General features: G+C 40.7%; 1 protein-coding gene across 1 annotated transcript in view; it reads left to right on the plus strand.

Moving 5' to 3' along the window:
- The window catches only part of LOC121987383 (MLO-like protein 9), a 94,309-nt gene extending 76,273 nt beyond the window's left edge, over positions 1 to 18,036 (plus strand). The window contains exon 16 of the mRNA XM_042541204.1: positions 17,652 to 18,036. Within this exon, the coding sequence (XP_042397138.1) occupies positions 17,652 to 18,014 (363 nt within the window). The 3' untranslated portion in view covers positions 18,015 to 18,036. The remainder of the gene's footprint in view (positions 1 to 17,651) is intronic.
- Positions 18,037 to 24,619: the final 6,583 nt, after the last annotated feature.

The following is a 24,619-nucleotide window of genomic DNA, read 5'->3' on the forward strand; positions in this document are numbered from 1 at the left end:
ACGATCTAACCATCGTGAGTTGCTCCTTTGCGATCTAATGGCACCCAAGCCCGCTGTCCCAAACGGATTTGGGGCAAAACGAAGCCGCTTAGGAAAAACTTCCCGGTAGCCGAGATACTTGTGCTTCGCTTCTACGGAAAAATTACCCATAAAACCATAAAAACTAAATTTTACAGAAAATCACAGAAGGTTTAGTTTTCATAAAACCAAAAATTAAACTCGTACAAGCCTTGCACGTGGCTCTGATACCACTGTTGGGTTTTTCGGGCCACGAAAACCGCGTCATGGAAACCCCGAATTACCCAAAGTCGTAGATCCGTGCAAGGAAAACCGAATGAAATACAAGTACGAGTTTCAAAACTTCTAGATCTACTCCTAGATCTATGTGTTAAGAAGTATACCTTGAAGCGTGCCCTTTCGCGTTCCCGCTCGTCCAAGGAATTGCCGGATCTCTAGACCGTCAAGCGTCGGTCCTCTAGAAGTATCCACACGGACACGTAGGTGGAGAAAACCTCACACAAAGGTGTGCTAGCACCTTGGTAAGATTCGGCCAAGCAAGGAGGAGAGGGAGAGGGAGAGCTTGAGAGGAAGAAGGAAGAAGATACACACTTGAATGAAAAATGAATTCCCATTCAAACCAAAAGTGGCCGGCCACTTCCCATAGTGTAACTCCCCATTAAATGCAATTAATGTGAAGTTATTAAGAAAATGGCTTTGTAACTTCCATGAGGTGGCACCCATGATGATGTGGAGTAACATCATTGGTCCACTTCAATGCCAACTCACCAATGAGGTGGCATAAAGTCAAGTCTAACTTGACTTTTAATCTTCCTCTCAAGTCAAGTCAAACTTGACCAAATCTCTTCCATGGTTGATCGAATCCAACCATTTGATTCAAGCCAACTTAATATAATGAATCTAATTCATTTAATTAAATTAATTCAATGAGTCAAAATCTAAATTAGACTCAGTGAACACATGAATCAACTTGAGTCAAACTCAAGTTAGCCCAATTAGGATTACTCTTAATCCAATTTGATTCATCAAATGATTCTAATCCTCTTGGTTCATCATATGAACCTAATCTCCATCTAATTGTCCTAAGTGTGTGACCCTATAGGTTCTTGTAATGTTGGCAATGCCCTAAACCCATTTAGGAGCATAAGTAATGAGCGGTATCTAGCAACACATCATTACTACCCAAGTTACAAGAATATCGAGATCTGACATCACCTTGTGACTACTAATTATGACTCCTCACAATATATGACAAGTATCCTTCTATCCTAGACATCTAGATTTATCAAAGTGAGGCATAGACCGTGTCATCCTCTGACCAATCTAAATCTTGAACTCCAAGTAGACTCACTAAATCAAATGAGCTCAATATCCTATATTGACTCATTTGGGCATGGCCATGCACTTCGTGGTCTCACTCTATCAAGAATACCGATGTCGCTCCCGTCATATTGGAGGGATAGATCCCATCTACATCACTCACATCCCTCTGCATAATTCGTTATATACCCAGTAATCGCCTTTATAGTCCACCCAGTTACGGGTGACGTTTGACGAAACCAAAGTACATAACTCCTTATGTAGGGATCTATGGTGACTTCAGGTCTAAGGACTAGTAGTCATACTAATAGCCACATGAGAAAGTATATGACACTCATATAACGATCCATGATACTTTCTCGTGGCGGGTCATTCAGTATACATTCTCCAATGCATACCCATGTGTCAACTTGATATCTCCATATCCATGACTTGTGAGATCAAGTCATCGAGTTGACCTACATGCTAGTCTTATTGCATTAACATTGTCCCTGAATGTTAATACTCGACTAGGAATGATTTAGAGTAGTGTTCCCTATATCATCTCACTATCAGTTCAACTAACCGATTGATATAGGTGAGAACCATCTACTCAAGGACATTATTATACTTAGTTTATTTGGCACCAATACAAGTAAGTTTAATAACCAAAATCCAAATGTCTTTATTAATATACAAGAATATGATACAATGAGTCCATACAATCATCAAATGATTGGCTCTAGGGCTCTAACTAATAATCTCCCACTAGCACTAGTGCCAATCAGTATAGGCTCTAAGGCCTAATGACCTAGTGTGACCATCATGCTTTCTCTGTGTCAAAGCCTTAGTCAAGGGATCTGCGATGTTAGCCTCTGTAGGTACTCTGCAAATCTTCACATCTCCTCTATCGATAATCTCTCGAATGAGATGGAAGCGCCCGTAGTATGTGCTTGGTCCGCTGATGTGAGCGAGGTTCCTTCGCCTGTGCTATAGCTCCATTGTTGTCACAATAGAGCTCAATGGGTGAGCGATGCTAGGAACCACCCCAAGTTCAGTGATGAACTTGCGGATCCAAACTGCCTCCTTTGCTGCCTCTGATGCAGCAATGTACTCGGCTTCTGTTGTAGAATCAGCTACTGTATCCTGTTTTGAACTCTTCCAGCTAACAACACCACCATTAATGTAAAATACGAACCCCGACTGCGATCTATAGTCATCCTGGTCGGTCTGGAAGCTAGCATCACTGTAACCCTTTACAGCTAGTTCATCATTGCCTCCATATATTAAGAAATATTCTTTAGTCCTTCTTAAGTACTTAAGAATATTCTTGACCGCTATCTAGTGACTTTCACCTGGATCTGACTGGTATCTGCTCGTCATGCTCAAAGCATACGAGACATCAGGTCGAGTACATAGCATGGCGTACATGATCGATCCTATGGCTGAGGCATAAGGGATCTGATCCATGCGGTCTCTCTCCTCACTAGAAGAGGGACCTTGAGTCTTCGAAAGACTCACGCCATGTGACATCGGTAGAAATCCCTTCTTGGGGTTCTGCATGGCAAACCGAAGGAGTACCTTGTCAATAGATGTACTCTGACTTAGGCCAAGCAATCTCTTAGATCTATCTCTATAGATCTGTATCCCTAGAATGCGAGATGCCTCACCTAAGTCCTTCATTGAGAAGCAACTCCCTAGCCAGGTCTTGACAGACTGAAGCATAGGGATGTCCTTCCCAATGAGTAGTATGTCATCCACATACAATATGAGGAAGACAACTATATCCCCTACAACCTTCTTGTAGACACAAGGCTCATCTTCGTTCTTGATAAAACCAAATTGTTTGATTGCATCATCAAATCGAAGATTCCAGCTCCGAGAAGCTTGCTTTAGTCCATAAATGGACCTATGCAGCTTGCATACTCTGCTAGTATGCTGTGCATCTACAAAACCCTCAGGTTGTGTCATGTACACATCCTCGAGCAGGTTTCCATTCAGAAACGCGGTTTTGACATCCATCTGCCATATCTCATAGTCATGGTAGGCTGCAATAGCAAGCATGATCCGAATGGACTTAAACATCACTACTGGAGAAAAGGTTTCATCATAGTCAATACCATGAATCTGCTTGAAACCTTTAGCTACCAAGCGACCCTTATAGATAAGTCCATCCATGTCAGTCTTTCTCTTAAAGACCCACTTACACCCAATGGGTTTTACCCCTTCAGGTGGATCAACCAAAGTCCATACTTGGTTGGTGTATATGGATTCCATTTCGGATCTCATGGCCTCTAGCCATTTCTCAGAATCTGGTCTCATCACAGCTTCCTGATAGGTGGTAGGCTCATCCTCTATGAGCATAACGTCATCATGGTCAGACAAGAGAAATGAGTATCTCTCAGGCTGACGACGTACCCTATCAGACCTGCGAAGAGGTATGTCTACTTGAACCGGTTGTTGTTCCTCAACTCCTTGTGGAACATCATCCACAACACTTTGTGGTTCCAGTTCAATTTCCATCGAGGCATCAGTGCTATTGTTCGCATCTTGAACTTCTTCAAGATCGAACGTGCTCCCACTAGTCTTTCTAGAAACAAAGTCCCTTTCTAGAAAGACCCCAGTCTTTGCCACAACTACCTTGTGCTGACTGGGAATGTAGAAGTAATATCCCTTAGTTTCCTTGGGATATCCGATGAAATAGCACTTGTCGGATTTGGGTCCTAATTTGTCTGAGACTTGACGTCGTACGTAAGCCTCACAGCCCCAAATCCTCATGAAAGACACCTGGGCATCTCTCCCAGTCCATATCCTATATGGTGTCTTTATCACGGCCTTGGATGGAACTCGGTTGAGAATGAAAGTTGCCGTGTCTAGAGCATATCCCCATAGATATGTCGGAAGATCTGTGTGACTCATCATAGATCGTACCATATCTAATAAGGTACGATTCCTCCTTTCGGATACACCATTCCACTGTGGTGTTCCAGGAGGAGTGAGTTGAGATAAAATCCCACACTCAGCTAAGTAGTCACGAAACTCATGGCTTAAGTATTCACCACCTCGATCTGATCGAAGTACCTTAATACTCTTGTCAAGCTGGTTCTGTACTTCTTTCTTGAATTCTTTGAACTTTTCAAAGGATTCAGATTTATGTGTCATCAAATACACATAACCATATCTACTGAAGTCATCAGTAAATGTGATGAAGTACCTATAACCGCCTCTAGCAGCGACATTGAAAGGGCCACATACATCACTATGTATGAGTCCTAACAAATCAGTCGCTCTCTCGCTGTGCCCACTAAAGAGACTCTTGGTCATCTTGCCTCGTAGGTATGACTCGCATATCTCATATGATTCAAAAATCAAATGAGTCCAGCAAACCATCCTTATGGAACTGGGATAAGCGCTTGTCATTTATATGACCTAAGCGACAGTGTCAGAGATAAGTTTGGTTCAGGTCATTTGACTTAAACTTCTTGGTATTTATGTTATAAATAGGGCTCTCAAGATCTAGAATGTCGAGTCCGTTTATTAGAGGTGCACTACAATAGAACATATCGTTCAAATGGACGGAACAACATTTGTTCTTTATAGTAAACGAGAAACCTTTCTTGTCCAAACAAGAAACTTATATAATGTTCTTAGTTAATGCAGACACATAACAACAATCGTCTAACTCTAGTACAAGCCCAGAGGGCAGAGATAAAAAATAAGTCCCTACAGCAACAACAACAACCCGTGTTTCATTGCCTACTCGTAGGTCCACCTCGCCCTTTGTCAATGCCCTGCTATTTCTCAGCACCTGTACATCAGTACAAATGTGAGAAGCACATCCAGTATCTAATACCCATGATGTAGAAATAGATAGATTGACTTCTATAACATATATACCTGAAGTGGAAGTCTCACTTCGCTTCTTCTTAAGATCCTCCAAGTATACCTTGCAGTTCCTCTTCCAGTGCCCGGTCTGACCGCAGTGGAAGCAGGTAGGCGACCCCTCCTTTAGGCTTCAGTGCCTTGCCTTTGCCCTTGGCTTGGGACTTTCCCTTGCCTTTGGGCTTGCCCTTGCCCTTATGTTTCTGAACCATCAGAACAGTGTTGGGCTTAGCCTTCTTAAGGTTTAGCTCAGCAGTTCTTAATATGTTAAGCAGCTCGGGCAGTGGCTTGTCAATCTCGTTCATATTGTAGTTTAGAACGAATTGACTATAGTTATCCGGCAAGGATTGCAAGATCAGATCAGTGGCCAGCTCTTGGCCAAGTGGGAACCCCAACCTTTGTAGGTTCTCTATGTACCCAATCATTTTGAGTACATATGGGCCTACAGGAGCCCCGTCTGACATCTTGCACTGAAACAGTGCCCTTGAGATCTCAAATCTCTCATGCCTCGCTTGACCTTGATATAGTTGACGAAGATGTTCAACCATATCGTAAGCGCCCATTAACTCGTGTTGCTTCTGAAGCTCAGAGTTCATGGTCGCGAGCATTAGACATGACACATCTAATGCGTCATCTTGATGCTTCTTGTAAGCATCTTTGTCAGCTCGCGGGGCATTGGCAGGAGGAGCCTCCGGAATGGGCTGCTCCAGAACGTACAGTTTACATTCCTGAGTGAGAACTATTCTCAAGTTCCTGTACCAGTCCAGGAAGTTTGCTCCGTTGAGCTTGTCCTTCTCAAGGACAGATCGCAGGGAGAAAGTGTTCGTATTTGACGTCATGGTTATCTACAACAGAATAAAAGTAGAAATAAATATCATATTCTTTTAAAATCATTTAATTAGGCCTTTAATTAAATGATGCTCCCACTGAATTCTATAATTCTTGTGGGACAAGATCCACATCATACTAACCCTTGAGTTAGCTTTGGCTAATACGCCCAAGGCTTAGTATGATCGGTAGGTAACGATTACCAATTACATCTCTATGCAACTCTTGTTTATAAAATTAATATCCGCATTTATATTAAAACTCGAGTTAGCTTTGGCTAATACGCCCGAGAGTTAATATAGATGTGATTTTGATCTATCTTTCCAACCGTTGAAAGAATGCCTATAGTTGACTCGATCTAACCGAGCAACTAGGAATACTCAATCTAATTGAGTTTGTATTTACCCATGCGTTGATAGGCGGGACCAAGATTGTCCCTCCGTACCCTACCAAGATAATATGTATTGCTCTGCTTTGGCAGATTCAACAATACATGTGATCGAGGTAGTGATAGGTATCACGGCACGGTTAGGCATTTAGAGTTGGTTCGATCGAGATCTAATCTAATCGAAAAGGATGCATCTTGTGCACGACTTAGATCTAATCTAATCGCAAGGGTGCATCATGTGCACAACTTAGATCTAATCTAATCGTAAGGCACTAATTAATTAATTACTTATTAAACATGCATCATATACATAAGCAATTAACTAATTAATCTATTTGTGATTTAGTCATGGCCCCACTATGATCTTCTCAAGCCAATGAGAAGATCGAATGGTCAACCTAGGGTTATCAGCTTCTCCAAGCTCCTCCCTTTGACCATCTTGTGTTGCTCGTACCCGCCTCGGAACTCCGTCTCGTGTGGACCCTCCACCGCTCCAATTTGTACATTACAATTTGAAACTCGAGTTACATTCGAGTCTAAATCTAATTTACAACCAGAATATATGAGAAAGGCACGACGCGCAGGTCGCGGAAAAATAAAAACATACAACACGCGCAAACACATAACGGCACGCAGGCCGTATTATGAATTACAACACAATCTAATCATATTGGGTTTTTGGGCCATGACTATCACAAAATTAATATATAATTCAAAATTATATATTTTCATAATTTTCTATAATTTTAAAATTAATTTTTTACAATTTTTACGAGTAAAATTTCCCGGCGGTCCCGTTTAGCGGTTTCGGGCGCAATCGCTGAACGGACAGGGGCAGCGCCCCTACCCGCGATCTAACCATCGCGAGGGTTCCTTTGCGATCCAACAGCGCCTAAACTCGCTGTCCCAAAACGATTTGAGTCGAGACATTGCCGTTTCGGAAAAATCTTCTCGGCAGGTTCGTTTTTAGCGATTTCGGGTGCAATCACAGAGCAAATCCCCTTGCGGGGTTAGGGGCAGTACCCCTACCCACGATCTAACCATCGTGAGTTGCTCCTTTGCGATCTAATGGCACCCAAGCCCGCTGTCCCAAACGGATTTGGGGCAAAACGAAGCCGTTTAAGGAAAAACTTCCCGGTAGCCGAAGCCTACAAGTGCCGAGATACTTGTGCTTCGCTTCTACGGAAAAATTACCCATAAAAACATAAAAAACTAAATTTTACAGAAAATCACAGAAGGTTTAGTTTTCATAAAATCAAAAATTAAACTCGTACAAGCCTTGCACGTGGCTCTGATACCATCGCTTTTCGCGTCGCGGAAACCCCGAATTACCCAAAGCCGTAGATCCGTGCAAGGAAAAACCGAATGAAATACAAGTACGAGTTTCGAAACTTCTAGATCTACTCCTAGATCTATGTGTTAAGAAGTATACCTTGAAGCGTGCCCTTTCGCGTTCCCGGTCGTCCAAGGAATTGCCGGATCTCTAGACCGTCAAGCGTCGGTCCTCTAGAAGTATCCACACGGACACGTAGGTGGAGAAAACCTCACACAAAGGTGTGCTAGCACCTTGGTAAGATTCGGTCAAGCAAGGAGGAGAGGGAGAGGGAGAGCTTGAGAGGAAGAAGGAAGAAGATACACACTTGAATGAAAAATGAATTCCCATTCAAACCAAAAGTGGCCGGCCACTTCCCATAGTGTAACTCCCCATTAAATGCAATTAATGTGAAGTTATTAAGAAAATGGCTTTGTAACTTCCATGAGGTGGCACCCATGATGATGTGGAGTAACATCATTGGTCCACTTCAATGCCAACTCACCAATGAGGTGGCATAAAGTCAAGTCTAACTTGACTTTTAATCTTCCTCTCAAGTCAAGTCAAACTTGACCAAATCTCTTCCATGGTTGATCGAATCCAACCATTTGATTCAAGCCAACTTAATATAATGAATCTATTTCATTTAATTAAATTAATTCAATGAGTCAAAATCTAAATTAGACTCAGTGAACACATGAATCAACTTGAGTCAAACTCAAGTTAGCCCAATTAGGATTACTCTTAATCCAATTTGATTCATCAAATGATTCTAATCCTCTTGTTTCATCATATGAACCTAATCTCCATCTAATTGTCCTAAGTGTGTGACCCTATAGGTTCTTGTAATGTTGGCAATGCCCTAAACCCATTTAGGAGCATAAGTAATGAGCGGTATCTAGCAACACATCATTACTACCCAAGTTACAAGAATATCGAGATCTGACATCACCTTGTGACTACTAATTGTGACTCCTCACAATATATGACAAGTATCCTTCTATCCTAGACATCTAGATTGATCAAAGTGAGGCATAGACCGTGTCATCCTCTGACCAATCTAAATCTTGAACTCCAAGTAGACTCACTAAATCAAATGAGCTCAATATCCTATATTGACTCATTTGGGCATGGCCATGCACTTCGTGGTCTCACTCTATCAAGAATACCGATGTCGCTCCCGTCATATGGGAGGGATAGATCCCATCTACATCACTCACATCCCTCTGCATAATTCGTTATATACCCAGTAATCGCCTTTATAGTCCACCCAGTTACGGGTGACGTTTGACGAAACCAAAGTACATAACTCCTTATGTAGGGATCTATGGTGACTTCAGGTCTAAGGACTAGTAGTCATACTAATAGCCACATGAGAAAGTATATGACACTCATATAACGATCCATGATACTTTCTCGTGGCGGGTCATTCAGTATACATTCTCCAATGCATACCCATGTGTCAACTTTGTATCTCCATATCCATGACTTGTGAGATCAAGTCATCGAGTTGACCTACATGCTAGTCTTATTGCATTAACATTGTCCCTGAATGTTAATACTCGACTAGGAATGATTTAGAGTAGTGTTCCCTATATCATCTCACTATCGGTTCAACTAACCGATTGATATAGGTGAGAACCATTTACTCAAGGACATTATTATACTTAGTTTATTTGGCACCAATACAAGTAAGTATAATAACCAAAATCCAAATGCCTTTATTAATATACAAGAATATGATACAATGAGTCCATACAATCATCAAATAATTGGCTCTAGGGCTCTAACTAATAATCTCCCACTAGCACTAGTGCCAATCAGTATAGGCTCTAAGGCCTAATGACCTAGTGTGACCATCATGCTTTCTCTGTGTCAAAGCCTTAGTCAAGGGATCTGCGATGTTAGCCTCTGTAGGTACTCTGCAAATCTTCACATCTCCTCTATCGATAATCTCTCGAATGAGATGGAAGCGCCCGTAGTATGTGCTTGGTCCGCTGATGTGAGCGAGGTTCCTTCGCCTGTGCTATAGCTCCATTGTTGTCACAATAGAGCTCAACTGGGTGAGCGATGCTAGGAACCACCCCAAGTTCAGTGATGAACTTGCGGATCCAAACTGCCTCCTTTGCTGCCTCTGATGCAGCAATATACTCGGCTTCTGTTGTAGAATCAGCTACTGTATCCTGTTTCGAACTCTTCCAGCTGACAGCACCACCATTAATGCAAAATACGAACCCCGACTGCGATCTATAGTCATCCTGGTCGGTCTGGAAGCTAGCATCACTGTAACCCTTTACAGCTAGTTCATCATTGCCTCCATATATTAAGAAATATTCTTTAGTCCTTCTTAAGTACTTAAGAATATTCTTGACCGCTGTCCAGTGACTTTCACCTGGATCTGACTGGTATCTGCTCGTCATGCTCAAAGCATACAAGACATCAGGTCGAGTACATAGCATGGCGTACATGATCGATCCTATGGCTGAGGCATAAGGGATCTGATCCATGCGGTCTCTCTCCTCTCTAGAAGAGGGACCTTGAGTCTTCGAAAGACTCACGCTATGTGACATCGGCAGAAATCCCTTCTTGGAGTTCTGCATGACAAACCGAAGGAGTACCTTGTCAATGTATGTACTCTGACTTAGGCCAAGCAATCTCTTAGATCTATCTCTATAGATCTGTATCCCTAGAATGCGAGATGCCTCACCTAAGTCCTTCATTGAGAAGCAACTCCCTAGCCAGGTCTTGACAGACTGAAGCATAGGGATGTCCTTCCCAATGAGTAGTATGTCATCCACATATAATATGAGGAAGACAACTATGTCCCCTACAACCTTCTTGTAGACAAAAGGTTCATCTTCGTTCTTGATGAAACCAAACTATTTGATTGCATCATCGAATCGAAGATTCCAGCTCCGAGAAGCCTGCTTTAGTCCATAAATGGACCTATGCAACTTGCATACTCTGCTAGTATGTTGTGGATCTACAAAACTCTCAGGTTGTGTCATGTACACATCCTCGAGTAGGTTTCCATTCAGAAACACGGTTTTGACGTCCATCTGCTAGATCTCATAATCATGGTAAGCTGCAATAGCAAGCATGATCCGAATGGACTTAAACATCGCTACTGGAGAAAAGGTTTCATCATAGTCAATACCATGAATCTGCTTGAAAACTTTAGCTACCAAGCGACCCTTATAGATAAGTCCATCCATGTCAGTCTTTCTCTTAAAGACCCACTTACACCCAATGGGTTTTACTCCTTCAGGTGGATCAACCAAAGTCCATACTTGGTTGGTGTACATGGATTCCATCTCGGATCTCATGGCTTCTAGCCATTTCTCGGAATCTGGTCTCATCACAGCTTCCGATAGGTGGTAGGCTCATCCTCTATGAGCATAACGTCATCATGGTCTGACAAGAGAAATGAGTATCTCTCAGGCTGACGACGTACCCTATCAGACCTGCGAAGAGGTATGTCTACTTGAACCGGTTGTTGTTCCTCAACTCCTTGTGGAACAGCATCATCCACAACACTTTGTGGTTCCAGTTCAATTTCCATCGAGGCATCAGTGCTATTGTTCGCATCTTGAACTTCTTCAAGATCGAACGCGCTCCCACTAGTCTTTCTAGAAACAAAGTCCCTTTCTAGAAAGACCCCAGTCTTTGCCACAACTACCTTGGGAATGTAGAAGTAATATCCCTTAGTTTCCTTGGGATATCCGATGAAATAGCACTTGTCGGATTTGGGTCCTAATTTGTCTGAGACTTGACGTCGTACGTAAGCCTCACAGCCCCAAATCCTCATGAAAGACACCTGGGCATCTCTCCCAGTCCATATCCTATATGGTGTCTTTATCACGGCCTTGGATGGAACTCGGTTGAGAATGAAAGTTGCCGTGTCTAGAGCATATCCCCATAGATATGTCGGAAGATCTGTGTGACTCATCATAGATCGTACCATATCTAATAAGGTACGATTCCTCCTTTCGGATACACCATTCCACTGTGGTGTTCCAGGAGGAGTGAGTTGAGATAAAATCCCACACTCAGCTAAGTAGTCACGAAACTCATGGCTTAAGTATTCACCACCTCGATCTGATCGAAGTACCTTAATACTCTTGTCAAGCTGGTTCTGTACTTCTTTCTTGAATTCTTTGAACTTTTCAAAGGATTCAGATTTATGTGTCATCAAATACACATAACCATATCTACTGAAGTCATCAGTAAATGTGATGAAGTACCTATAACCGCCTCTAGCAGCGACATTGAAAGGGCCACATACATCACTATGTATGAGTCCTAACAAATCGGTCGCTCTCTCGCTGTGCCCACTAAAGGGACTCTTGGTCATCTTGCCTCGTAGGCATGACTCGCATATCTCATATGATTCAAAAATCAAATGAGTCCAGCAAACCATCCTTATGGAACTGGGATAAGCGCTTGTCATTTATATGACCTAAGCGACAGTGTCAGAGATAAGTTTGGTTCAGGTCATTTGACTTAAACTTCTTGGTATTTATGTTATAAATAGGGCTCTCAAGATCTAGAATGTCGAGTCCGTTTATTAGAGGTGCACTACAATAGAACATATCGTTTAAATAGACGGAACAACATTTGTTCTTTATTGTAAACGAGAAACCTTTCTTGTCTAAACAAGAAACTGATACAATGTTCTTAGTCAAAACAGGCACATAACAACATTCATCTAATTCTAATACAAGCCCAGAGGGCAGAGATAGAAAATAAGTCCCTACAGCAACAGCAGCAACCCGTGCTTCATTGCCTACTCGTAGGTCCACCTCGCCCTTTGTCAATGCCCTGCTATTTCTCAGCGCCTGCACATCAGTACAAATGTGAGAAGCACATCCAGTATCTAATACCCATGATGTAGAAATAGATAGATTGACTTCTATAACATATATACATGAAGTGGAAGTCTCACTTCTCTTCTTTTTAAGATCTTCCAGATACACTTTGTAGTTTCTCTTCCAGTGCCCGGTCTGACCGCAGTGGAAGCAGGTAGCATCCTTGGCGACCCCTCCTTTAGGCTTCAGTGCCTTGCCTTTGCCCTTGGCTTGGGACTTTCCCTTGCCTTTGGGCTTGCCCTTGCCCTTATGTTTCTGAACCATCATAACAGTGTTGGGCTTAGCCTTCTTAAGGTTTAGCTCAGCAGTTCTTAACATGCTAAGCAGCTCGGGCAGTGGCTTGTCAATCTCGTTCATATTGTAGTTTAGAACGAATTGACTATAGCTATCCGGCAAGGATTGCAAGATCAGGTCAGTGGCCAGCTCTTGGCCAAGTGGGAACCCCAACCTTTGTAGGTTCTCTATGTACCCAATCATTTTGAGTACATATGGGCCTACAGGAGCCCCGTCTGACATCTTGCACTGAAACAGTGCCCTTGAGATCTCAAATCTCTCATGCCTCGCTTGACCTTGATATAGTTGACGAAGATGTTCAACCATATCGTAAGCGCCCATTAACTCGTGTTGCTTCTGAAGCTCAGAGTTCATGGTCGCGAGCATTAGACAAGACACATCTAATGCGTCATCTTGATGCTTCTTGTAAGCATCTTTGTCAGCTCGCGGGGCATTGGCAGGAGGAGCCTCCGGAATGGGCTGCTCCAGAACGTACAGTTTACATTCCTGAGTGAGAACTATTCTCAAGTTCCTGTACCAGTCCAGGAAGTTTGCTCCGTTGAGCTTGTCCTTCTCAAGGACAGATCGCAGGGAGAAAGTGTTCGTATTTGACGTCATGGTTATCTACAACAGAATAAAAGTAGAAATAAATATCATATTCTTTTAAAATCATTTAATTAGGCCTTTAATTAAATGATGCTCCCACTGAATTCTATAATTCTTGTGGGACAAGATCCACATCATACTAACCCTTGAGTTAGCTTTGGCTATCGCCCAAGGCTTAGTATGATCGGTAGGTAACGATTACCAATTACATCTCTATGCAACTCTTGTTTATAAAATTAATATCCGCATTTATATTAAAACTCGAGTTAGCTTTGGCTAATACGCCCGAGAGTTAATATAGATGTGATTTTGATCTATCTTTCCAACCGTTGAAAGAATGCCTATAGTTGACTCGATCTAACCGAGCAACTAGGAATACTCAATCTAATTGAGTTTGTATTTACCCATGCGTTGATAGGCGGGACCAAGATTGTCCCTCCGTACCCTACCAAGATAATATGTATTGCTCTGCTTTGGCAGATTCAACAATACATGTGATCGAGGTAGTGATAGGTATCACGGCACGGTTAGGCATTTAGAGTTGGTTCGATCGAGATCTAATCTAATCGAAAAGGATGCATCTTGTGCACGACTTAGATCTAATCTAATCGCAAGGGTGCATCATGTGCACAACTTAGATCTAATCTAATCGTAAGGCACTAATTAATTAATTACTTATTAAACATGCATCATATACATAAGCAATTAACTAATTAATCTATTTGTGATTTAGTCATGGCCCCACTATGATCTTCTCAAGCCAATGAGAAGATCGAATGGTCAACCTAGGGTTATCAGCTTCTCCAAGCTCCTCCCTTTGACCATCTTGTGTTGCTCGTACCCGCCTCGGAACTCCGTCTCGTGTGGACCCTCCACCGCTCCAATTTGTACATTACAATTTGAAACTCGAGTTACATTCGAGTCTAAATCTAATTTACAACCAGAATATATGAGAAAGGCACGACGCGCAGGTCGCGGAAAAATAAAAACATACAACACGCGCAAACACATAACGGCACGCAGGCCGTATTATGAATTACAACACAATCTAATCATATTGGGTTTTTGGGCCATGACTATCACAAAATTAATATATAATTCAAAATTATATATTTTCATAATTTTCTATAATTTTAAAATTAATTTTTTACAATTTTTACGAGTAAAATTTCCCGGCGGTCCCGTTTAGCGGTTTCGGGCGCAATCGCGGAACGGATCCCCTTGCGGGGCCAGGGGCAGCGCCCCTACCCGCGATCTAACCATCGCGAGGGTTCCTTTGCGATCCAACAGCGCCTAAACTCGCTGTCCCAAAACGATTTGAGTCGAGACATTGCCGTTTCGGAAAAATCTTCTCGGCAGGTTCGTTTTTAGCGATTTCGGGTGCAATCACAGAGCAAATCCCCTTGCGGGGTTAGGGGCAGTACCCCTACCCACGATCTAACCATCGTGAGTTGCTCCTTTGCGATCTAATGGCACCCAAGCCCGCTGTCCCAAACGGATTTGGGGCAAAACGAAGCCGTTTAAGGAAAAACTTCCCGGTAGCCGAAGCCTACAAGTGCCGAGATACTTGTGCTTCGCTTCTACGGAAAAATTACCCATAAAAACATAAAAAACTAAATTTTACAGAAAATCACAGAAGGTTTAGTTTTCATAAAATCAAAAATTAAACTCGTACAAGCCTTGCACGTGGCTCTGATACCACTGTTGGGTTTTTCGGGCCGCGAAAACCGCTTTTCGCGTCGCGGAAACCCCGAATTACCCAAAGCCGTAGATCCGTGCAAGGAAAAACCGAATGAAATACAAGTACGAGTTTCGAAACTTCTAGATCTACTCCTAGATCTATGTGTTAAGAAGTATACCTTGAAGCGTGCCCTTTCGCGTTCCCGGTCGTCCAAGGAATTGCCGGATCTCTAGACCGTCAAGCGTCGGTCCTCTAGAAGTATCCACACGGACACGTAGGTGGAGAAAACCTCACACAAAGGTGTGCTAGCACCTTGGTAAGATTCGGTCAAGCAAGGAGGAGAGGGAGAGGGAGAGCTTGAGAGGAAGAAGGAAGAAGATACACACTTGAATGAAAAATGAATTCCCATTCAAACCAAAAGTGGCCGGCCACTTCCCATAGTGTAACTCCCCATTAAATGCAATTAATGTGAAGTTATTAAGAAAATGGCTTTGTAACTTCCATGAGGTGGCACCCATGATGATGTGGAGTAACATCATTGGTCCACTTCAATGCCAACTCACCAATGAGGTGGCATAAAGTCAAGTCTAACTTGACTTTTAATCTTCCTCTCAAGTCAAGTCAAACTTGACCAAATCTCTTCCATGGTTGATCGAATCCAACCATTTGATTCAAGCCAACTTAATATAATGAATCTAATTCATTTAATTAAATTGATTCAATGAGTCAAAATCTAAATTAGACTCATTGAACACATGAATCAACTTGAGTCAAACTCAAGTTAGCCCAATTAGGATTACTCTTAATCCAATTTGATTCATCAAATGATTCTAATCCTCTTGGTTCATCATATGAACATAATCTCCATCTAATTGTCCTAAGTGTGTGACCCTATAGGTTCTTGTAACGTTGGCAATGCCCTAAACCCATTTAGGAGCATAAGTAATGAGCGGTATCTAGCAACACATCATTACTACCCAAGTTACAAGAATATCGAGATCCGACATCACCTTGTGACTACTAATTGTGACTCCTCACAATATATGACAAGTGTCCTTCTATCCTAGACATCTAGATTGATCAAAGTGAGGCATAGACCGTGTCATCCTCTGACCAATCTAAATCTTGAACTCCAAGTAGACTCACTAAATCAAATGAGCTCAATATCCTATATTTACTCATTTGGGCATGGCCATGCACTTCGTGGTCTCACTCTATCAAGAATACCGATGTCGCTCCCGTCATATGGGAGGGATAGATCCCATCTACATCACTCACATCCCTCTGCATAATTCGTTATATACCCAGTAATCGCCTTTATAGTCCACCCAGTTACGGGTGACGTTTGACGAAACCAAAGTACATAACTCCTTATGTAGGGATCTATGGTGACTTCAGGTCTAAGGACTAGTAGTCATACTAATAGCCACATGAGAAAGTATATGACACTCATATAATGATCCATGATACTTTCTCATGGCGGGTCATTCAGTATACATTCTCCAATGCATACCCATGTGTCAACTTGATATCTCCATATCCATGACTTGTGAGATCAAGTCATCGAGTTGACCTACATGCTAGTCTTATTGCATTAACATTGTCCCTGAATGTTAATACTCGACTAGGAATGATTTAGAGTAGTGTTCCCTATATCATCTCACTATCGTTTCAACTAACCGATTGATATAGGTGAGAACCATCTACTCAAGGACATTATTATATTTAGTTTATTTGGCACCAATACAAATAAGTATAATAATCAAAATCCAAATGCCTTTATTAATATACAAGAATATGATACAATGAGTCCATACAATTATCAAATGATTGGCTCTAGGGCTTTAACTAACATGTTTACTATAAATATGTGAGTTACATTGTTAAAAAGGATTTAATCTTGTCATTTCCACCACAAATTGAAAAGTTTTATATTCAATATGGTATGGGAAGACCTCATGGTCGTGAGACCAAAAGACTGAGCATGTATCCAACGTAGTTGTCAATGTGGTTGTGTCAAATTGAATGTTAATGATCAAGCTATTGATTTAATGCTTCATTAATATGAACTAAGGTACCTCTATCAGTATCTAAATATTTCTTCATGTCGACCTTTTTTGCAATTTAGAATTGAGGTTTGACAAATTAATTAGTCAAGGTTAGATAATTATCTTTGACATCAAACAATGACGATATGATTGGTTAGGTGTTAGTAGCGATGAGGATCAGGAATGGTGTTCGAACCACTTAAAATTGGTTTAGCTCATTAGAAGTTTAGGCTGACTGGTAAATTGCCAGAATCGAAGATAACGACCTTTTGGTCACATGAGTTAGCATCTCGTAGGGCTTGACTTATCTAATGGATAGTTTGGACAATTTAGTTATTTTTTATCTTCACTAATAATTATATGAAAATAGAACGATTAGATTTTTGGTGTGTTGATGTTAATGCTAACATTTACATTTTCTTCTTATGTTTTCTTCGGCTGGTTTCAGATGGGTTCACACATGAAAAGATCTATCTTCGACGAGCAAACATCCAAAGCTATAAAGAAATGGCACCAAACTGCCATGAAGAAAAAAAAGAACACACAGGGTTCACCCAATGCCAGTCCCCCAAGAAGTCCAAAAGCAGTCACCATGCACCCAATTCAGGACCCATCATCCACAGGTGACATTTTGCTAACACATCGAAAAGGTCCGACACAAAGTCCTGATGCTGAAGCTCTACTGGTAGCAGCCACTGCAGCTTCGACCTCGGTTGCGGCTTCCGAAGACATCCTTACCGGGACAACTGAACAGCTCCATGCAGTAGAACTGAAGAAAGAAGAGAATTACCAATTTATTGATCTTTCATAAAATCGTAAAACACGGAGTTTAGAGGTCGATTATATATATATATATATATATATATTTTGTATGGATTTTTCGTTTTCTGAGATACAAGATTCTTATCATGGCTATAAAAACGCACTTGTAGTTTATGCTATATATATAGCCTGCAGTGACATTGTGGCTAGGGTTGGCTTCTGCAAGGTCGTCATGAGGTTTTAGGGGCCTCGCTGCCAGGCTTGATCTCCACGAGGTTCTTGTGAGCTAGTAGTGGCCTCACGGCCAGGCTTAGCCTCCATGAGGTCGTACTAAGCTTCTTCGCAAGGCTGCAATTGGTTACTTGGCCTGGTTGTTGTGAGCGAGCAGCCTTATCTGGAGCCGTTGGTTTGCAGCAGTTATGGACAAATGGAGAAGAAACTGATGGAAATGGGGATAGTGGGGATATGGGAATATGACCCACGTTCTCCACTACTCATAATGAAAAAGTCCATTATGCCCCTGGTTTATTTCCTTATACAAAGGATCATTAGTGAGTTGGAGACCAGAGTAAGCAAGGAGAATATTCAAGGCGGTGGGATTTGGTTTGTGGAATTACGGAGGGCTTTTCGATCCTGTGATCGCTCTTCCGACAGCGAGTTTCGTCATTGCCGATTGCGGATTTGCGGGAGATCGCTGTAAATTTTTACCGCTTTAATTTAATTCCTCTTTTCATGCATTTAGAATTTTCTACAATGATATCAGAGTTGTGTTAGTTCTAAATGTTTAGAGACGAATTATGAAATCTCTGTTTGGAAATTTTCTATATCGCTTCGTTATTTTCCGTCACTGTTTTGCACGACTAATGTGTCGTAGCATATACGTTGTGCCAAATTTGTAAAATCGCAACGCTGCATGGATTTGCCGACGACGGCAGTGACCGGCGACCATACTAATAGGTCGGAGATTGGCCTTCGTGGCCAGCGACTGTATCTGTTACGGTTGCATGGAGGCTATGGGCGAGGCGCAGCATCGACGTGGTCGATCGTGGGCATGGCGTCGGCAGAAAAAACGTACATTTGTGAAGCACGGTGCAAAAGACGTAAGTGTTTTTTTTTATGTTTATAAAAAAAAAACTGTGAACAAATAAGTTCCCACATATTCATGCATACAAATATTTTGCAAAACAGTATGCAAATATTTTACAAAACAGTAGATTTATAAAAAAAGAAATGGTAATGTTTATTATAAATTACTGCATGCATTTGAAATTAAGAAACATAATATGTTTATGTTTTTTAATTAAAGTATAATTTTTGTTTGCCAAATAATGTATACTGTTAGCATTAATTTTATTTACATGCGATAATTAATTGAATATTGAGTTCAATTAATTCATCATTTATGATAAATGGTCTAGAATAATTTTGGTCCATTTAGATCCGGTTCAAGTTTAAATCATTAGTTGGTTTAATCGAACAAATTTGATCCAAACCCGAAATCAATTTGGGTTGATTATATGATCATATGACCAGATTTGTTCTATTGGCCCAGATTTGATCAAAATGATTAGATTTGTTCTAATCAGTCAGACTTAAACCAATGGACATTGGTTTGATCAAACGGACCTGAGTTTGATCAATAAGTCTAAAATTGGTAGAAATGGACTTAGATTAAACAGTAACAGAACATAGGTACAAAAATCTCCGTCCAATTAGATTAGTTCTAATTAAGGACAATGGACCAAGCTTAGGATCTGGATCACTAATCAACTGATCCAATGGGTCTGACCAATTAGATTAGTTCTAATTGTCGACTTGAACTCTTGAAAATCGAGAAGATTTGTTTTTCTTGATTTATTATGTTGGTACTATGCTGTATAAATTAAAATAAGCCGGTTTTTTACTAGTTAGTCGGTTTTGTATTGACTTATTTATTTTTAATTTTTCAGATGCCTAGTCGTGATTTACGACAACATTAGCTTTGGGAGGAGATTAAGGAGCTTGATTTCGACCCTGTTCAAGGACTCGGATGGCTTATTGGTCAGCTCGATCGGTTGTTCTGGAAACTCGAGCGAGAAGAGTTTCCAGTCCAAGACACACACAGGAGATGGACTCTAGTCTATTCACTGTCGAAAAATCTTAGGCAGATAGCATTCCAACTTTGGGATGATTATGATGGGCACATCTCGTATTCAGAGATGTGCAGACAGTTACTTCATCTCTATTGGGGTCCTGAAGATCCAGAGGAGGATCTAGATGAATCTGAGGAGGATTCAGAAGATCCTGTAGATCCAGAGGAAGATCCTGAAGAATCTGAAGAGGATTCAGAAGATTCTGAAGATCTAGAGGAGGATCCAGATGAATTTGAAGAGGATCTAGGAGAGTGTGTGGTGGATCGTATAGAGAATCTTGAAGCTGTCCTGCTTGAGATTACCCCAAATGAGTCCAGGCTGAGAGGGATTATTTTGGCCACTACATAGTGTCTGTAATAGTGAGAATGGTAGTTGCCTATCTAGTTTTCTAGGGTTCTGTTATTTTCATTATGTATGAACAATGTTAGTCCATTTTATTCATGTCAGTTGGTTATATGTTAACATTATGCAGCATAATTTTATGTTAATGATATGTTTATTTATTTATGCTGTTTACTTGACATGATGCATGATTAGTTCATTATGTATTAAATGATTAGTTCATTTAATTAAAGAAATCATGATATATTAAATGATTAGTCCATTTAATTAAAGAATTCATGATATTAAAAATGATCAGTTCATTTGTTGGGATGTATATAATAGAATTGATTAATATTAATTTGATTGGTCATACGAATGATAAGTGAAAACATAGTTGCCACTTGATTTTATAAACCAACTCAAAGTAATATTGAGTCAATCATAAATTGCATGCATATGATTTACACTGAATACTAAATAATGTGTTTATTTATGATAGATTATGGTAACCAAAAACATAATAGCTGAACTCAACAAAGGTGAAAAACTTAATGGGGATAACTATAAGATCTGACACCTCAGGATACAATATGTACTTGAGGAACAAGAAGTTCTAGAGGCTGTAAATCAAGTTATGGAAGTACCTGTAGATGGCCCCACTGCACAACACAGACGAGATCTTGATGCCTATAAGGCATGGAAGAAAAAGGACTCCACTCAAAGGGCATATTGATTAGTTCAATGGTAGACGACCTAGCTTTTGAGTATGAGTCGTACCTTTCGGCTCATGCAGTTTGGGTAGCCCTTAAAGAAAAATATAGTGGAGTAAGTCTGAGCAAGCTTCGCTAGCTGACAATCAAGTTTGACAACTGGAAAAAGCGTCCGAATGTATCAATGGTTCAACACCTCAGGGAGATGTTGAACATGATTCGGGAGCTTAAAACTGCTGGTCATGAGTTGACTGATGAACAATGGGTTCAAGCAGTTATTCGTTCATTTCCAGATTCTTGGGAGACCATGATGCAGACCCTAACTCACAGTGAGAGTATTAAGAGTTTCACTGACGTCTCACGTCATGTAAAATTGGAGGTGGAGAGAGTTGAATCCGCAAGGATTTCTGGACAAGCCTATGTGGCTGTAGGTTCTGCAGGATCATATGGATCCAAGAAAAAGAAATGGTTCAAGAAAGGGAAGGGAAAGAAGAGGGAAGCTGCTGTTGTGGGACAAGGCCTAATCAAGAAGATAGTAAAGAAGATTGGAAAGAAACCTAAAAACAAGTTGACTTGTTTTAACTGCGGCAAAAAGGGTAACTTCGCTCGGCAGTGTACTGAGCCGAAAAAGGTAAAACCAAGCGTGTCTTCTTTTCTAGAGCATTTTATCGCTAGTTCAGTATTGTTAGCTGATTCTTATCCTTTGTGGATTATAAATTCGGGAGCAACCAACCATGTAGCTCGGGGACGAGTTACATTTGTTGAGTACCGTCGGGTACCAGCTAGCAACAAGTGGATCTATGTGGGAAACAATGCAAGAGTTGAAGTCAAAGGAGTCGGCACTTGCAAACTCAACCTCCGTGGTGGTAGAGTTTTGTTTCTACATGATGTCCTGTATGCTCCTGAAATTCGACGGAATCTTGTTTCCGTAACATGTCTTCTTGATTTAGGGTATTATATTACTTTTTACAATCGGTCTGTTGAACTTAAGATTGACTCAGTGTCAATTGGACATGATTTTTTAACAAGTGATTTTATGGTTCTTGATGTAGAACCAGATGTCAATTATGCTATTGATGATTATTTTTCAAACATTGTTTTAACTAGTGATGCAGATATAACTGATGAGGTTTGGCATGCTAGATTAGGACACATAGGACAAGAACGTATGAATCGGTTGGCTAGAGAGGGTCTATTGGGCACTCGGGCTAAGATTCAATTGTCTATATGTGAGCATTGTCTTGCTGGAAAAGCAACTAGGAAACCATTTGGTAAGGCTATAAGATCTGAATCAACATTGCAGTTAATTCATTCGGATATTTGTGGTCCAATGAATGTGAAGGCTAGACATGGAGCTTCCTATTTCATTACATTTATTGATGATTTCTCTAGGTTCGGTCATGTGTATTTGATTTCTCACAAATCTGAAGCATTGGATTGCTTCATTCGTTATATGAACGAAGTTGAGAATCAAACGGAACGTAAAGTTAAGACTTTACACACTGACCGTGAAGGGGAGTATTTGTCTGATATGTTCAAGACAATATGTAATGATAGAGGGATTATTAGACAACTACAATCCCTTGAACTCCACAGCAAAATGGGGTAGCTGAAAAAAGAAATAGGACTCTTCTTGAAATGGTTAGGTCTATGATGGTGCAAGCTAATTTACTGATCTCCTATTGGGGAGATGCATTATTAACTACAACCTATATACTTAACAAAGTGTCTTCAAAGTCAGTTCTATCTACCCCATATGAACGTTGGACAGGCAGAAAATCAGATTTGAGTAATCTGAGACCCTGGGGGTCAGCTGCTTATGTTCATGATAGTTCTCACAAGTATGGAAAACTAGGGCCTAGAGGTAAGAAATGTATCTTTATAAGATATCATGAAACCTCCAAAGGTTATGTTTTCATAGGTGAGCAAGTAGATGGAATCATCTCCGAAATAGACTCGAGAGATGCGACTTTTCTCGAAACAGAGTTCTTAATCAGAGGTGATGTTGATAAAAATGTTCCTCTATTTGAGGAGGATGAGATATTATCAACAAGAGAGGTGTCAAAAGGGATACCTGAGTCTAATCAACCGAGTGGGAGTGATATGCCGAGTCATGAGTTGACCTCTCAACAACCCAACTTACGAAGAAGTGTTCGCAAGATCAAACCTAAGAAAAGGTTTGATATTGAGAATGAGGCATTGATTACACTTCCAATTGACGATGATGAACCTCAATCCATTGAGGAAGCATTGGGATGTAGAGTTAGAGAAAAATGAGAAGCTGCAATGATTGAAGAGATGGAGTCCATGATTCAAAATCATGTTTGGGACTTAGTCGATCTTCCTCCGGGCCGAAGGGCTATTGGGAATAAGTGGATTCTCAAAATAAAGAGAAAAGCAGATGGATCGATTAACAGATACAAATCTCGTTTAGTTGCAAAAGGATATACCCAAATGAAGGGTATTGACTTTGAAGAGACATTTTCTCCCGTAGTGAAATTTGTATCAATAAGAGTTATTTTAGCTTTTGTGGCACATTATGACTTGAAATTACATCAAATGGATGTAAAAACCATTTTCCTCAATGGTGATCTTGACGAAGAAATCTATATGGTTCAACCAGAAGGTTTCATTACTGAAGGTCAAGAGCAGAAAGTATGTAGACTTAGAAAGTCTATATATGGGCTAAAGCAAGCGTCAAGACAATGGAACATAAGATTTAACGAAGTTATTTTATCTTATGATTTCGAGATGATTAATGAGGATCATTGTGTTTTCCTAAAAAGGAAAAAAGGAAAGTATGTCATTTTATCATTATATATTGATGATATGCTGATAGTTGGAAATGACATAGTATATGTGAATGAAGTCAAGAAGTGGCTGTCATCACAATTTAATACAACGGATATGGGAGAAGATGAATACATCTTAGGGGTGAAGATCATAAGAGATCGTTCTAAAAGACTTTTGGGTTTGTCACAAGAGTCTTATATAAAAAAGATGTTACATCATTTCAGTATGTCTAATTGCAACATAGAACATACACCTATTATGAAAGGTACTGTGTTGAGCAAGAGTATGTGTCCTAAAACTCCAGAGGAAATAGCTGAGATGAATAAAAAATCATATGCCAGTGCTATTACTAGTTTGATGTACACTATGTTGTGTACACGTCTCGATATCAACTATGTTGTCGGCTTGGTCAGTCGCTTCCAGTCAAACCCATGACCGAGACACTGGAAGGCAGTAAAAAGGATATTCAGATTTCTGAAGGTGACAACAGATTATTGTCTCTATTTTCAAGGATCAGACATGAGTCTGAAAGGTTATTCAGATGCAGATTGGGCTGGAGACCTGGATGATAAAAAAAATCCACATCAGGCTATGCATTCTTGCTGAATGGTGGTGCCATCTCTTGGAACAGCAAGAAACAAACTTGTGTAGCTTTGTCGACTATGGAAGCTGAATATGTGGCATGTTCAGCGGAT

The sequence above is a fragment of the Zingiber officinale genome, chromosome 5B (assembly GCF_018446385.1).
Source record: "Zingiber officinale cultivar Zhangliang chromosome 5B, Zo_v1.1, whole genome shotgun sequence".
Classification (NCBI taxonomy): Eukaryota; Viridiplantae; Streptophyta; class Magnoliopsida; order Zingiberales; family Zingiberaceae; genus Zingiber; species Zingiber officinale.